This window comes from Odontomachus brunneus, unplaced genomic scaffold, assembly GCF_010583005.1.
Source record: "Odontomachus brunneus isolate Ranch 3 - 2012 unplaced genomic scaffold, Obru_v1 Obru_scaffold_057, whole genome shotgun sequence".
Lineage (NCBI taxonomy): Eukaryota > Metazoa > Arthropoda > Insecta > Hymenoptera > Formicidae > Odontomachus > Odontomachus brunneus.
The window spans coordinates 1,379,118-1,395,402 of NW_022639507.1; the positions used below are offsets into that span (position 1 = coordinate 1,379,118).

At 36.7% G+C, this 16,285-nt stretch overlaps 2 protein-coding genes across 3 annotated transcripts in view; one reads left to right on the plus strand and one right to left on the minus strand.

Annotated features, from left to right (window-relative positions):
* Positions 1 to 1,835: 1,835 nt before the first annotated feature.
* On the plus strand, positions 1,836 to 14,910 carry LOC116845705 (zinc finger protein 91-like). Its single transcript, XM_032818726.1, has 3 exons — positions 1,836 to 2,230; positions 2,553 to 2,895; positions 8,706 to 14,910. The coding sequence occupies exons 1-3, from the start codon at positions 2,048 to 2,050 to the stop codon at positions 12,443 to 12,445; spliced, it is 4,266 nt and encodes a 1,421-aa protein (XP_032674617.1). The 5' UTR covers positions 1,836 to 2,047; the 3' UTR covers positions 12,446 to 14,910.
* Positions 13,455 to 16,285, minus strand: part of LOC116845706 (transmembrane protein 209) — a 9,475-nt gene continuing 6,644 nt past the window's right edge. For both annotated transcript variants that reach the window (XM_032818728.1, XM_032818727.1), the window contains exons 7-8: positions 15,876 to 16,097; positions 13,455 to 15,414 (exon numbers count right to left, since the gene is read on the minus strand). In XM_032818728.1, coding sequence (XP_032674619.1) covers positions 15,286 to 15,414; positions 15,876 to 16,097 — 351 coding nt within the window. In that variant the 3' untranslated portion in view covers positions 13,455 to 15,285. The remainder of the gene's footprint in view (positions 15,415 to 15,875; positions 16,098 to 16,285) is intronic.

Genomic DNA, 16,285 nt, shown 5'->3' on the forward strand with positions numbered 1-16,285 from the left:
ACCAAACCGTTCCGCTTTTCCGCGCAAATTGTGCCCCATGTAATATAAGGAGAAATAAAGTCGCGGAACAAGCGTGGAAAAATCAATTGTCACAAGTTGTCATAAGTTATCACAAGTTGTTCAATTTAACCGCCGTTATATTAAGACGTGTTCAAACACGTTCGGACCTGATATTTTTTTGGAATTCATACCTTGGATGAAAAAACAATACAGAAAAGTTTTGGGCCTTCCGCTTTTCCACTTTTTCAACGTACGGGAAGAATTGATTCAATTCGCGGAACGCGGAAATCTAGTAAGATTTTGTCTTCTATGTTTCCGGGCTTCATGTAATGGGTACTTCCGAAATACCCAGAGTTGGGTCGAGTTGAGTTAGTTCCACTATAGTAGTTACCTTAGTCCTGCAAGTTATATGCCTATTGCAGGAACATCATTGTGATGCTTATGTGTAAATGTGAGTGTTAAAGCTCTCCTCCATTGAAATATGTACATGTCAATGCGTCAATGTCCTTCGTTTAGGTCTCTAGGTAGGCAATTAGGCAGAATCCAGCCTGAAGCAATACTCACGTAATTCCGGGCTGGGTTCAGAACGCCATCATTCTAGTCATTGAAAAACCGAGTTCCACTATAGTATATGTAACGGATACTGTAGTGGAACTAACTCAATCCAACCCAACCTGGACATTTCGGAAGCACCCTATGGCATCCTTAACATGTTCGACTGGCTCTGGGGGTGCCATTAGGATGCCATTACATGAAGCGCGGAAATGTGGAAGACAAAATCTTACTAGATTTCCGCGTTCCGCGAATTGAATCAATTCTTCCCGTACGTTGAAAAAGCGGAAGGCCCAAAACTTTTCTATATTGTTTTTCATCCAAAGTATGAATTCCAAAAAAATATCAGGTCCGAACGTGTTTGAACACGTCTTAATATAACGGCGGTTAAGTTGAACAACTTGTGATAACTTATGACAACTTGTGACAATTGATTTTTCCACGCTTGTTCCGCGACTTTATTTCTCCTTATATTACATGGGGCACAATTTGCGCGGAAAAGCGGAACGGTTTGGTGACAAATAAACATCTGTATTTATTTTTTAAAATTGTATTAACTTAATTTACTGCAATTTTTACTAATATGTTTATCTTTTCAGCTTATCTGTTGAATATAAGCATTTTAATTAATAAATACCGTTAAAAATTAATATTTTATAATTCCCCATACCACTTTTCCGCTCAAAATATGTCTCATGTGATAATGGCTCCTATCCACAGGACGCGGCAATGCTTGCCACGCGGCGGAATTTCGTGTGACAGCCAATCAATATGTTGCTTTTCCGTAAGAGCTAGAAGGTTATTACGGAAAGCAACATATTGATTAGTTGTCGCGCGAATTTCCGCCTCGCGACAAGCATTACCGCGTCCTGTGTGCAGGAGCCATAAGAGTAATGGCTTCTGCACACAGAACGCGCAACGCTTGCCGCGCGGCGGAAGTTCGCGCAACAGCCAATCAATATGTTGTTTTTCCGTGAGAGCTACAAAGTTATTATGGAAGGGAGCGGTGCACTTGGACACGGTGCATTTGGACACAGCCAATCATAGCACCGTGTGAGTAGAGACATTTGTAGGGTCCCTTGGAACAGCGACTTGTGATTGGACTGTGTCCAATTGCCCCGTGTCCAACAGATATACACCTATTATGGAAAGCAGCATATTGATTGGCTGTCGCATGAACTTCCGCTACGCAGTAAGCGTTGCCGCGTCCTGTGGGCAGGAGCCATAAGGTTCGACGTTGGTTCAGCGTTCCATGAATTTGCGCCTTAAATTAGAACGCAGCTTGTATTGTAGACGATCCTTAAATCAGCCGACTGTAGTATTATATGCACCCTTTGTATCGCGTAGCTAAAAGGAGTAAGGATCCGTACTCAGCCGCCGGTCGCGCAGGTTTCCATATGCGCAGGGAGCGTGTTATGGGATCTGCTTCCTCGTCTGGCGTTATCGCAGTCCAACTCCACCAAGTGGCTACGAGTCGCGGTCCCCCAAACAAAACATGGACGCCGTGGAGATAGATACGTCGGAACCACCGCCACAGCAGAACGAGGATGCATTTGTGGCTACAGTGGAGGAGATGTGCCGTGTATGTTTGGTTGGCAACCTAGGGATGCGGGACCTTTTTCAAGATAATGAGGACGCGTCCCTCTCGACAAAGGCGATGAGCTTCGCCAACGTTAAGGTTAGACACGCAATTTGGAGGTTAGAAAGCAATGCAAGCTTTAATCACCTATTGCAATGTTTTTCTCCTTTGAATTCCGAATGTGTGTCGAAATGATGACCGTCCCCAATCCTGTGCGCTTGTCCTTGTCCCTTATAAATTGTAATTTGTTAAATATAATGGTTAAGTATAATGGTACACTGTATGCTGCATACACTGTATACTTTATTGCAACATTATGTCAAGCTAATTTTGTCCATCTGCCTACAAATATCAATGATATATATGTTGTAATCGCAATGATGTTTCTTTCAAGAATTACCAAACCATATATTTTGTTCAGATGTTACCAGGTGATGGTCTACCAGCACAGTTGTGTTGCATCTGTGCTGACAAGTTAGAGTCAGCATATGAATTCAAATTGCAAGTGGAACAAGCAGATGGTGTTCTGAGAGAGAGACTGCTTGGTATGAATATAAAAGAGGAATTGTTTTTCAACGAGGTTGAAGTACAGTTAGATGCTGAGAGAAATGATGCTATAGGTGAGTTAAGTGATGGTGCCGGTTACGAATCTGAAGTCACAGAACTATCAGTACAGTCAGAAGATGACAAAAACATCCTGAAAGATGGACAGCTGGTACTTTTACAAGTTGAAAAATTGGAGCAGACAGAGGGAGTACAACAAAGTGAGTTGAGACAATCGATGAGCCAATAATTATTAAGGGTATCCATAAGTAATCAGGTATTTACAAGATTCATACTTTTTCCAATCTCTTTTTGAATTGTATGATGTATAAACTTTCTATTTTCTCAATGTGTGCTGGAAAGAAAACTTGAGATGTGTAATATATAAATTTTATACTTTTTAAATGTGCTATTGTATTATTTATTTTCTTGATATGCTATTTGTGAGTTGTGTATTCAGTACTATTATTGCTCAGTGGGCGCTTAATACACAAGGGCTTTTTATGTACTGGATAATAGATTTACAATTTCCAGTGTTATATAGCATTTAATGTGCAATTAAGAAAGTAATTAATGTGTTTATGTATACACCATTATTTATGAAAGAAATAACTTACATGATTGTGTAAAGATTGTTCAATATTAAACTTTTTATTCTTCTATCTTTTTTTTATGTTGTTTATAGATATGTAAGATGTATTTCATTTTGAAATACTTTATTACTTATGGGTTTTAATATCATCAGAAACCACAAATAGATATTATAAGAGCAAGCATACGAATTTGTTATGCATAATAAATGTATATTATTATAATATTTTTATAAAATATAAAAATTATCACACATATATAAACGTTTTAGTCCTCAAGCATTTAGACTTCCTTTGGTATAAAATAAATTTCGCTATATAAAAGATTAGTGATTGGAAAAGGTAAATTTACAAGACCAAAATATCACCTAGAATGGAGAGGCTGTTCAAATTCATAAAAAATTGGAGCTATTGTTACTGAACTATCAGAGCATTTTCTAGTGCCTGAGAGGTTGACAATCTTAAATAACATCTGATGAAGTGATGATATAAGTATAGTGATAGATATAACAAGGCTCAGAAAGGTGGGAAAAAACCCAGGTAGTACAGAGATGAATAGAAGTTCATAAAGAATTCATTTTAAAGAAGTTCATTTTAAAGAATACCTAAAGAATTAGAAAAATGAATATCTGAAGAATTCCTGAAGAATTATCCGAGTCTAATTCATTCTAAAATATTCCTTGAAACTTCATTATAATGAATATTTCATTCATGAATATTTCTTCATTATATGAATATTTCGCGAATTATTATTTGGGATACTGTGAGAATTCGTGAGAAATTATTATTAGCTAATTTTATGACTATTTTATTTTACATTTTATGGTTACATTAGACAGATATTCGCTTATAATAAGCGTTGATTTATATATTTATACATAAATTTAATTAAATCATATGTGTGATAAGATGGATTTTTTCTATTTTTTAATTGTACTCTTTTATAATTATTCAAAAGTCTATATAGTCTTTTATGACTTTGTCTATTTAATAACAGTTAACGATAAAAAAAAATACTTATAAAAATTTAAAGATAATGGAATGTGCGTGATTTTGTAGACCTCACCTCATTAGCTAAGGATTAACAATAAAAGTACGAAAAATATAATTTTTATTAAAATATAATTTATAATTAAAAATATAATTAAAAATATAATTAAAAATATAATTAAAAATATAATTTTTATTAAAATTAAATCATATTAAAAAATTATATTACTGTGTTAATTACAACACATAGACAAAATATAAGACGTTTATATTGATTGAAGAAGTGGTGTAGTGCCTAAAGCAACAGACATACTATAAGCATAATCCAGAGGTATCTCAAGTCCAAGTTTGAGTCCCAATAGTACCAATGAGAATTTTTAAATGTGATGTAACATTGGAATAAAGTAATCTAAAATTTTCAAGTAAAATCCAGCAAACGCTGTCACATTTACGAATAGTTTCTGTTAGAAAAAAGTAATACATATCATATCAAAAAATTATAAAGTATACGTCTGTTGATCTATAAGTAATTCAAAATGAATACTTTAAGAAGTTGTTAGAAATTACAATTATAGTGCATGTAACTACCTTAGTTGTTCTTAAAGTATACTCTTACCAATTCTTAAAGAATTGTATTCAAGAAAGAAGAATACTTCAAGAATCCTTTAGGAACTTATTGTACTATCTGGAAGAAAAGAATACAAAAATCGTACCTTCGTCAACCACATCAACAAACTTGGAGGTGAAATTTATTTTAAACTGAAGAAAGTTTAAACGCTTGAGAATCGAAATATTTATATGTAATAATTCTTACATTTTGTAAAAATTACTAATATAAATTTATAATAATAATAATATATAATATTAATAATGTAAATTTTTTAAGCAACAAATTCCTGTGCTCGGCTCTTATAAGTCTATTTGTGGTTTTTAATTTTTAATCTCAAAGCTTTCTATATTACTTGTTTGTACTTTAATATTATCAATTAAGTATTTATAAATATTGAATTTAATAAAAAATAAACTAGTAAACATCGTTGAATGTTGGATGCGATAATTAAAATCAGGCAGAAAGTTGAATTGGTTGATAGTGTAACGTGCGTGCCGGTTTTACTTTTCAAACTTTGAATACACATGTGAAGTATTTACATGTAGTAACTTATCATATCAAATTGTGAGCCTCTATCTTGCGAGTAATATTTTAATATTATTTTCAATACAACTTCTCGTAAATATTAATTGTCTTATAAATTTCCCGAAGTTTGCTAGATGATTTTAGTAGATTACTAAAGAGAGTGTTAGATTACTTTGTGTTATCGAATAATTGAGTAAAATGGAAACATTAGTAAAGAAACTTAAATAAAAATCTAGTAAAGTTAACACACACATACACACAATCTGAAAAACTTATAGTAGCGCCCTGTAGCAATTTTATTACTATTATTATTATTATTATTATTATTCATCTTTTCCATACAAATTAGTAAAAAGAAAACTTAAAAATATACAGAAACTTAAACAATTTTTCAAATAAAAAATTAAAAAGTAAATATTCAAATGTATTTATTTTATACTAATATACAAGGTACGAAAAATGTACCCCTGAATATATCGAAAACAACACATTTTAGGAAAAAAATGTTTCAAATAAATATTGTTTGGTATTAAAGATGTATTTGATAGTTATTTTAGTGACTTTAAGTAGTTGCTACGATATGAAATAAAAATCAACAGAAAAATCTTAAATAGAAACCTATATTTTTTATTGCCTATTTTTGTATCTTGGCATCGAGATGTTTTTAAAATATTATAGATAAACATTTTTTCAAGTTAAGAATTCTTTGAGTTACAAGCATTCGAAGTTACCGTCGTACCAACATTAGCATCAGTGTGTACGAAGATACGCATATGTATCGATGTTCACTAACGACAACAGCACCAATGTATTTGATTTTATCATTAAAGCAATATAAATTTTCAATATATAAGTATACAAATATTGCATATATATTATATAAACTAAATAAGTTTATGTAGTAGGCTTGTGCAATATATATCTTTTAATACCAAATAATTTTTATTTAAAATATTTTTTCCAAAATTTGTTTTCGAGATATTTATAGTTTATTTTACTCAGCCTGTGTATATTAACCCTTTGCTGCATGGTGGTACTCTCAGAGTACCACCTATTTCCAAGAAACTTTTTAAATTTTTCCAATATTTAATGTTCGACTTCCCTACTTTTTTTTGTAATTTTATCTTAGTAATATATTCAAGAGTATTGGGCAGGGTGGGATTTTTCTTTATTGTTTGTCAATTTGTTTATATAAATAAACAAAGTTAACTCTTTCAGGCACACATTTTTCATTGGTTTTTTATGAATATTGATATAAAAGGAAATTGGTATAAAAGGGTTTTTTGGGTCGCTGATTATGATTCCCTTGGTAGATTTTTATAATTCTTTTTCAAAATGGCGGATCTAATATGGCGGCTCACAATTTTTTAGGTGTTTCATCGGTTTTTTATAAATATTGGTATACGGGGTTTTTTCGGGCCTCTGATTACGAATCCGCCATTAGATTTTTATAGTTCACTTTCAAAATGGCGGGTCCAATATGGCGGCTCGGAGTTTTGAGGAATTTTGAGGTTTTCTGTTGATTTTTTACAAAAATTGGTATATAGGGGTTTTATAGGTCGTTTTATAGGGTGTTATAGGATAATGTATACATACGATATAATCATCAGATTTTTGACATTCACATTCAATGACAGATTCAACATAACGTATGTGAATATAAAAAATCTGATGACGTATACATTATCAGCCACCTACAAAACCCCTGTATACCAATTTTTGTAAAAAATCGACATAAAACCCCAAAATTCTTCAAAACTCTGAGTCGCCATATTGGATCCGCCGTTTTGAAAATAAACTATAAAAATCTAATGACGGATTCGTAATGAGAGACCCGGAAAACTCTCGTATACCAATATTCATAAAAAACCGATAAAACACCCCAAAAATTATGAACCGCCATATTGGACCAGCCATTTTGAAAAAGAATGGTAAAAATCTACCGCGGGATTCGTAATCAGCGACCCAAAAAACCTCTATATATTAATTTCCATGAAAAACCGATGGATAGAAAAATGTGTGCTTGAAAGAGTTAACTTTGTTTATTTATATAAACAAATTGACAAACAATAAAGAAAAATTCCACCTTACCCAATACCATATTACTAAGGTAAAATTATAAAAAAAGTAGAGAAGTCGAGCATTAAATATTGGAAAAATATCGATCTGACGATCTGATGATCTAATCTACATGCACACGAGCATTTCTTATTTTATTCGCCCTCCTGTCACACACACACACACACACACACACACACACACACACACACACACACACACACACACACACACACACCACACACACACCACACACACACACACACACTTCAGGTTTTTGCATTATTTTACTAAAAATAAATAAATTTGTTTTTTCATGATTCTTGATACAAAACAGTTTCTATATGATTAAGTAAAAAAAGTTTGTATAATTAAATAAAAAAAAATCAATTTAAACAAATAGTTATCGCGTATGATCCGGGAAGCCATAGTAGCGCGGCGGAGATATGTTTCTTACCAATTCATATTTTGACATGAAAAAGTTTTAGTTCAAAGATTGTAAAAGTCATCCAAAAACTGCTTAAATTGTAAGGATTAAAAACTTAAGTAACGTAAGTCGAATTGTTACGGCATCCGAATCGGTGAACAGGGGAAAGTTCAGATTCGACTTTTGGTTGATGCAGTATTTCTTGCGGCACTTACAACAAATTTTTTTCTATCAATTTATTTGATTCTATCAAGATTTATGGAATTTTTGTAGGGAAATAGTTAATTCTAAAATATTATTGTAGGGAAATAATTAATACTAGAATATTATTCATATGATAAAAAGTCGATTCAACGTAATAGATTGCTATATAATTCAATGTATACTTTACGTATACATTGAAAGTCTGGAGAATAAATCTAGTGCGTACTTTAAACCCGTATCAAATTAGAATTAGAGATTGAAAATTGCTGCTTGAAAATTAGATTTGGACGAATCAACAAACTTCAGTCTTGGCTTGCTTTGTTCTAATTGGTCAAGTTCCAATCTTCAATCTGCAATCCTTAGTTTCCAATTTATAGTCTGATACGGGTATTACGTCATTGAACAATTTTATCTCCTCAGCCGATTTAAACATTTATTATACATGTTTTTTAACATTTGCACCCAACATCCAGCAACGATTTCTATTGATTTATTTTTTTCCTATTGATTTATCTTCAGAGCTTTCGCAATATCTTTCTTTATTTATATTAAATGTTGTTTCATAATATTACTCGTGTTCTGATTATCGACCTAAGCATTCTGTAACACATTGAAATTCTTCTTTAGGTGCAAAACAGAATAATTTGCAGAAGATTACACAGGAAATTAGCGAAAGCATCGGCGAGGAATTGCAGCAGGAACTGACCGGTGCAAAGGACACAGATGACTTGAATCTCATCGAAGCATCTAGGAATCCGGAATCTAACAAAGACGAGACTGTCATTCGGAGTTGTGCAGATGCGATTCCGGCAGACGAGCACGATTACATCATACAGCTACAACACTCGACGCCCGTAACCAACCTCTCTACACCGACAGACACAATGGAAACCACCCCACCACCTATGGAATCAGAACAACAGGACGACGCAGCGGAACGTCCGAAAGCGTCCAACGAGTCGGATACCCAAATTGAACAAGATCAAAACAAACAGCTGGAAATACCGGAACCGCTGAAGATCGACGAGACGATGGAGCAAGATTCATCACAGGGCGAGACCAGGAGGAGCAAACGCAAACTGGCTCGTCGGACGAACACTGAGAGGGACTCCGACGAGGAGAACTATTTCGAGAATCTGAATCTCAGTTCCCGACTTAAGAAGGCGCAAGCGGACAAGGAGAAGGTTTTCTTTATGTGTTACCTGTGCGACAAGCAATTCCTGTCAAAGAGCGTACTAAAGGAACATATGCATTCTCACGAGGAAGTTCGACGCGCCTTAACCCTGAAGAAGACGCCGGAAAAGCCGCAGAAGATGGCCACTATTAGCAGCGCGTCCCTACCGCCGCCACCGCGCAGCAAGACGCCGCTGCCGTCGTCTGGCAAGACGCTGCCGCCGCCGTCACTACCGTCTGGCAAGACGCTGTCGTCGTCGCCGTCGCTGTCCGATAAGACGCCGCCACCATCTGGCAAGACGACGCCGCCATCCGGCAAGAAAGCTAATAAATGTCCTCAATGCGGCAAAGAATACCTGTACATAATTTCGTTTAATAAGCACATGAAGATGCATGAACGGGAAAAGGAAGAGGAGTACAACTCGATGCTTATCGACGTGCCGGTCGTCGAGGAAGAATTTATGGAATTGGATGATACGGATACAGAAGGTAGAAGGCGGACGAGAAGAAAAGAACGGAAAGTTTACGTGACGCCGGATGATGACGACGACGATAGCGACGATGACGACTATGACGTCGAACAGATCGAGAAGAACAGCGAGATTAAGAAGAAAAAGCCAGCACCGATGTTGAGCCCTAGCACCGATTTCTCGTGCGACAGGTGTCTACAGTTATTCGCTACGAAGCGAGGTCTGCAGAGGCACATGTCCGCGCGACACCCCGCTTTCGATTGCGAAGTGTGCAAGAAGACGTTTGAGTCCGCAAATGTGTTGCAAATCCACCGTACTAGGCATGTAGTCGAGGGTATACTGAGTGAGCAGGATCTAGACGGGGACATGAAGCAGATGAGCGCCGAAAACAACGAGGAAGTAGGCGAAGGTTCTATCTTCGAAGACGAAGGGGAAAACAGGAACGACAACGACGACGAGGGTGAGGAGAACGAGAATGATGACGGAAACGGCGAAGTCAAGAAGGAGTTCGAAGCGGAGGAGGTCGAAACGAAGGAGCTCAAGTGTCCTAAGTGCTCGGCGACGTTCACACGCAGAAAAACGCTAGTGAAACACATGGAGACGCGTTGCGGGACCAACATTTACAGCTGCAAAATATGCGGCCAACAGTTTTCGAAGAAGGATCAGCTGCGTAGACATGTCGAACAGCACGGCCGTGTCAAGACTTACAAGTGTACTCAGTGCAACAAGACCTTCGGCAATGAGTTCACTCTGAGAAATCATCTGATCTCCACGAACCACAAGACATTCATGTACGGACAAGAGTACGATCCCAATAAGCGTATGAAGCGCGTGGCCGCCAAAGTGGCGCAGAAGATCATCGACAAAATCAAGACGGAGGTCGAGATAGATGATTTGGGCGACGATGGTAATGATGACAAGACCTATAAAACTTATGCTATACTGAGCGGTCATCCTAAGCGTAAGCCAAAGAAATATAATGGCACGAAACATATTGAGTGCGACCAATGTCACAAGGGATTAAGCTCAAAGCAGTCGCTGATGAGGCATCTGGAGTCACATCAACTGAGGGAAGAGAAGTTGAAGAAGGCTGTTTTAGAGAAGAGACAGAAGATGAAGATCGAAAGTAACCTGGGCGATCATCGTGATAACGACTCGGATTTCGACAGTGGCATGGACTGGCCGATGGACATTCATGAGTGCAGCACGTGCAAAAAGCGCTACACCACGAAGAAGTCGCTGCAACGGCACCAGCTGTTGCATGAGGAACCGAACTTTGAGTGCGACATTTGCAACCTCAAGTTCTACCGCAAGGATAAGCTGAAGGTGCACTATGACAAGTGCTCGGAGAAGAACCCGGATCAAGTGAGGAAATGTAGCATCTGCGGCGACCGATTCGAGAACCACGAGATGCTGCGTATACACCGCGTGACCCATGTGACCGAGGGCATTCTGACCGAAGAAGATCTAATGGACCTGGAGCCGATGTCTGACGGAGAGGAGAAGAAAGAGAAAATTGTACGCAAGAGGCGCACCGACATCGTGGGCCTCGAGTGCACTGAATGCAACAAGCAATATACCTCACGAAAAGGCTTACTGCGACATATTCAAGTGCACGAGGGCAAAAAATTTCTATGCGACATTTGTCCGAAAAAGTTCTACCGGCGCGAGCATCTCAAGCTCCACGTGGCCAAGCACAACATGGTCAAGCCGTACAAATGCCACCGCTGCACTAAGCGCTTCATCAAGGAGGACCAGCTAATTGCCCACTTATCCAAGCACGACCGTATGTTTAAGAAGAAAGAAAGTGACACCACCAAGAGATTCCTATGCGAGATCTGTTCTAAGAGCTTCACGCAGTCCACTACGCTGATAGCGCACTTGCGCGCCCACAACGGCATTAAGCCGTATGTGTGCGAGGTATGCTCCCGACCGTTCACCACTAACGCCTATCTGAAGATGCACATGCGCACGCATACACAGGAGCGACCGTACATCTGCCAATATTGCTCGCGCGCCTTCGCCCGCGCAGATACGCTTTCAAACCACCTGACTTCGCACACCGGTGAAGCAAAGTATCATTGTAAGCTGTGCCCGCGTAATTTCCGTCGGCTCAAGTCGCTCAAAGAGCACACGTTCATCCACACTGGCCAACGACCCTATGAATGTCCAACCTGTGATCGCAAGTTCAACAACAATGGCAGCCGCTACGCGCATAGTAAGCGCTGCAAGCAGAACATGCTACAGAATCAGAATCGTGTAGCACAGCAGCAGGAACAAGGACAGCAGCAGCAACAACAAGAGCGGGAACAGCAGCAACAGCAACAACTTCAAGAGCAGCAGCAACAGCAACAACTTCAAGAGCAGCAGCAACAGCAACAACTTCAAGAGCAGCAGCAACAAGAGGAAGAGGAGGAGCAGCAACAACAGCACCACCAGGCACAACAGATTCTGCAGGCACCTCAGCATGTTCAGGTGCAGCTACAAGAAGTGCTCCAGCCGAGAATGATGCTCGGTCAGACGCAAGTGGTGAAGGCGCAGAACATTAAGACAATTGCTATCGCAAGACAGCCCGTTATCGAACCGACAATAGTAGGTGCGCACCAGGTGATGCAGCATCAGGAAATATTAATGCCGTTGATATTGCCGCTCACCGTCACCCTCGCTGATGTTGGCGAGGAGGTGATACTGCCGGAGGGTACGAAGATATTCACGACGACGTAATCCGGATTGACGATATCTCACGGACTCGGTGAAATACTATTTTCTCTAGAAGAAAAGAAAGTAAAAACGAAGACACGACACAAAAGGAAAAAAGCGAGTCTGCATTTTGACGCAAAAAAACAAAAGATCGCTGAAGGTGATCGACGAGTCGACACAACTCTGTCTTTGTTCACCGCCAAAACCTGACGGCCGTTTTACCGTTCACATTTCTGCAATTTCCGATCACGTTGGAAAAGCGGTGCGTAACCGGCAGTTAACTGTGAGTCGCAATTATCCGACAATATCGCAGACATCAGCGACATTGGTATCGTCAATATAGCGCATCGTTAACGAAAAAGAAAAGCAGAGAGAAAAGGAGAGAGGTATGGGTCGTCTCGATGTCATGTTCCACATGCTAGATATTACTATTGAATAATGCATACAAGTGCAGATTTCGGAGAGTATCATTTCTATTATGTATGAAACGTTCATATCGAGGTTTATTTTTGCAACGGTGAAGGCGTATATATATACATAATTTATGAAGTTTCAGTAGAGATATGCCGCATTGCCGATATGCCGATATGCCGATATGCGTTGACGACACTCGTCGGTGACTCGCTTAACTCTGAGAGGAAGCATCGCGTGGAGCGATCAACGGCGAGTTGACAAAGAGCACGCATGCCGTTAGCGATTCTCGATCTTCCTCAGTGATTTGAGCCGATGAACCACTGACGGACGTCGCTGACCGCGTAAAAGATACCTGTACAGAATTGTATCTTTCCACAAGGCGTGTAAGGCGTATCATCTGAATACATAAAAAACAAAGGTCTTTGATAAATCATTTTACGAAAAAGAAGGAGATACAGGGATTGATGAGAAAGAATAATAAGATGTGTTTGTCATAAATGTATATGTAATATAGATAGATTTCCTTTTTAAGACATGGTATTATCTAAGAAAATAGCTTAAATACTTAAAACTTATATATATAATATAATAAGTAATGCTATAAGTCGGTTTCCAATTATTTTGTTCTTCCATTCTTTTCTTTTTTCTCCACTTTAACGGACATCCAGTGCGAGAGGTACGTTCGCGAATCTACTGAGAGCCATAAATCTATTAACGTCATTGCTTATTGTCTTTTTTTATATATATAAATTTTGCCACACGCAAGGTCGTACCTTACTTACAACATGGAGTAATAATATGAATGATTCAAGAATCTGACATTATAAAGAATTATCATGATTGGTATTCCCATTCCAAAAAACAAGAAAAAAAAAATAATGTGCTTATTGCTTTAATTTTTAATCTTGCATGAAGAATGTATTAAGTGATATTGCAACATCGACATCCTGGGTTTAATTTATATCCAGGGACTATTGTTTACTCTTATATGCTTGCACATATAAAGAGCTACTGACTTCTCAATCTTTTTCTGCTGAACAAATAATATATAATACGTGCAAAGATCCCGCAAAAAAGTCCGAATATAGTAAATTTAAAAATTAAGCTAATCCTGGACTACCCGCAATTGCAATAATGATTTACTGCGCTATGTGTAACAGTTTTTAAGATTATTATGACTATCAGTTAAATGTATAGATGTTTAACATAAACATTGTTACAATATATAGCAAGGTATGATTTCGTATTTAGATTCTGTTGCATAAATATTCATTCTAATCTTATATGTCGGTGGTTCACGGTATTTGAGTTTATCAAACTTTATTGTATCAACTTATTGTACATACACATCGGTTCCATTTGCGAGAGAAAGGAATCATTTGTAATTTTACAATGCATTATAACCCAAAGATAATACAATAAATTATAGAACCTCGTGATGAAAAACTTACTTTTCTTTTTATATCGGATATGTGTCTCAATGACGGCAATAATGGTGATGACACTTGGAGATTTCAACACATCTCACATTTTCTTTCTGTGTAGTTGGACGTGAGAAGAAATGCAATATCTTACAATATGTGTAAAATGATTGAGGTAATGATCAAATTATCCGAATGTGATCTTGTAGTACACTGATATAATCGAGACCTTGAATGTCTGATATCATTTTGTAATACAGCGATATAAACGCGAGAACTTGAATGTCTGATGCCACATAGAACAGAACAGAATGTCTGACTGCTGTGTATTATTTTCCACACTTACGAGCTTGCAAAGTTATTACCGGAGGTTACCACCGGGATGTGTGTTTTTCATCTTGATAATGTATAAAAATGGTATACATACATACCAAGTACATATAATACATATATATATTTTACAATACAACCATTGTTGATAACAGTTCTCATCAGTCTCGAAAAGCGGACGTACGCATCATATATATATACAAAAAGTTATATGTGCTGATAGTTTTCTCGCAAGTGAAAAATTTATAACCGTCATGAATCCATAATTTCCGATCTCTTTGTACATAACCGCAAATATATGAATAAAAAAGTTCATGACACTTATTCGAGTATTCGTTGCATAACGCAGTTTCCGCATCTTTTCTCCGTATAAATAAACCTATCTATCTATAAGGCCAGGAATACACAGAACAACTTAAACAGTAAATAAATTGACCAACAGTTGATGATTCTTCTTATGGTCCGAGAATAATCGATTGTAATTGGTCAATTTTCTTACTGTTTGTTTTTTTGTGTGCCACGGCTCTTAATGTTTTTCTTGACTGCAATTGTTAAATCGACGAACGGTACATATCAAAGATACAAAAGATCAGTCAAGGTATCGCATTAAGAGTAATCCTGGGCGTTCAGGATGTCAATCGCATTTTATCAGGAAGTCAATTACATTTTATTTTTTCTCTAAGTAGGATAAGACTTTTTTTAGCCATCTATCACCCACAGTATATTGATGCCGGATGTTCCGGCATTAACTCTGCCTAGCATACCGTGATCTCGTGTTTTGACTATGTATAGGAAAAGTAAGAGCGTATGGAACAGATTATTACGTCCCTAAAAATAAAAATACTGTTATAAAATGATGTATATAAACGCACTATGCATAAAATTATGTTATAAAATTCAAAGTTGGGGAGAGAGAGAGAGAGAAGTAAAACGTTACTTATAAAAAATATTGTTTCCGTTATAAGATATTTTTTTAAGTAAATAACTTTGTAATGATGTTACTTTTTTGTTCATTAGTAACTATAATTCAATTAAATTTTTTAGGTAACAATAACAATTACAATTGTTATCATTATTTTATATATATCAAATACATGTAAATATATATCAAATATATGTATATAGGACGAGCAGAAGCAAATTCTAGAAAAAAGTCTTCAAAATTTAGTGAAAAAGGTAATGGAAAGTATTATTTCTTGAGCAACGGTAACGCGTTACTTTTCAAAAGTAACTTTTCCAGTATTGATGAAATTAAACAATAAAATTCCAAAATATATAATTTCGATTACCCGTTGTATTTCTTCGTAATCGCTCAAAAGTGAATCACCGGACAATGCAAGATTGTAATGCGGAGGATTCACAGACTGACAGACAATGATCGGACCTTTGTTTCGCGGCAATTCCATTCCAGATCTCGCCATGTATCTTGAAGTGAACGGTCTAGCGTCTGGTTGATCCAACGGTGCTTCCAATTGCGTGTCCATATATGTCGAGATCAAATGCATTATTATCTGTAGGTAAACACACAATTGGAAATGATTGAAAGCATATTTAGTCGTATAAAATATATATATATAAAAAAAAAATATATATATATATATATATATACACATATAAATACATATATATACATATATATATATATATATATATATATATATATATATATATATATATATATATATATATATATATATAT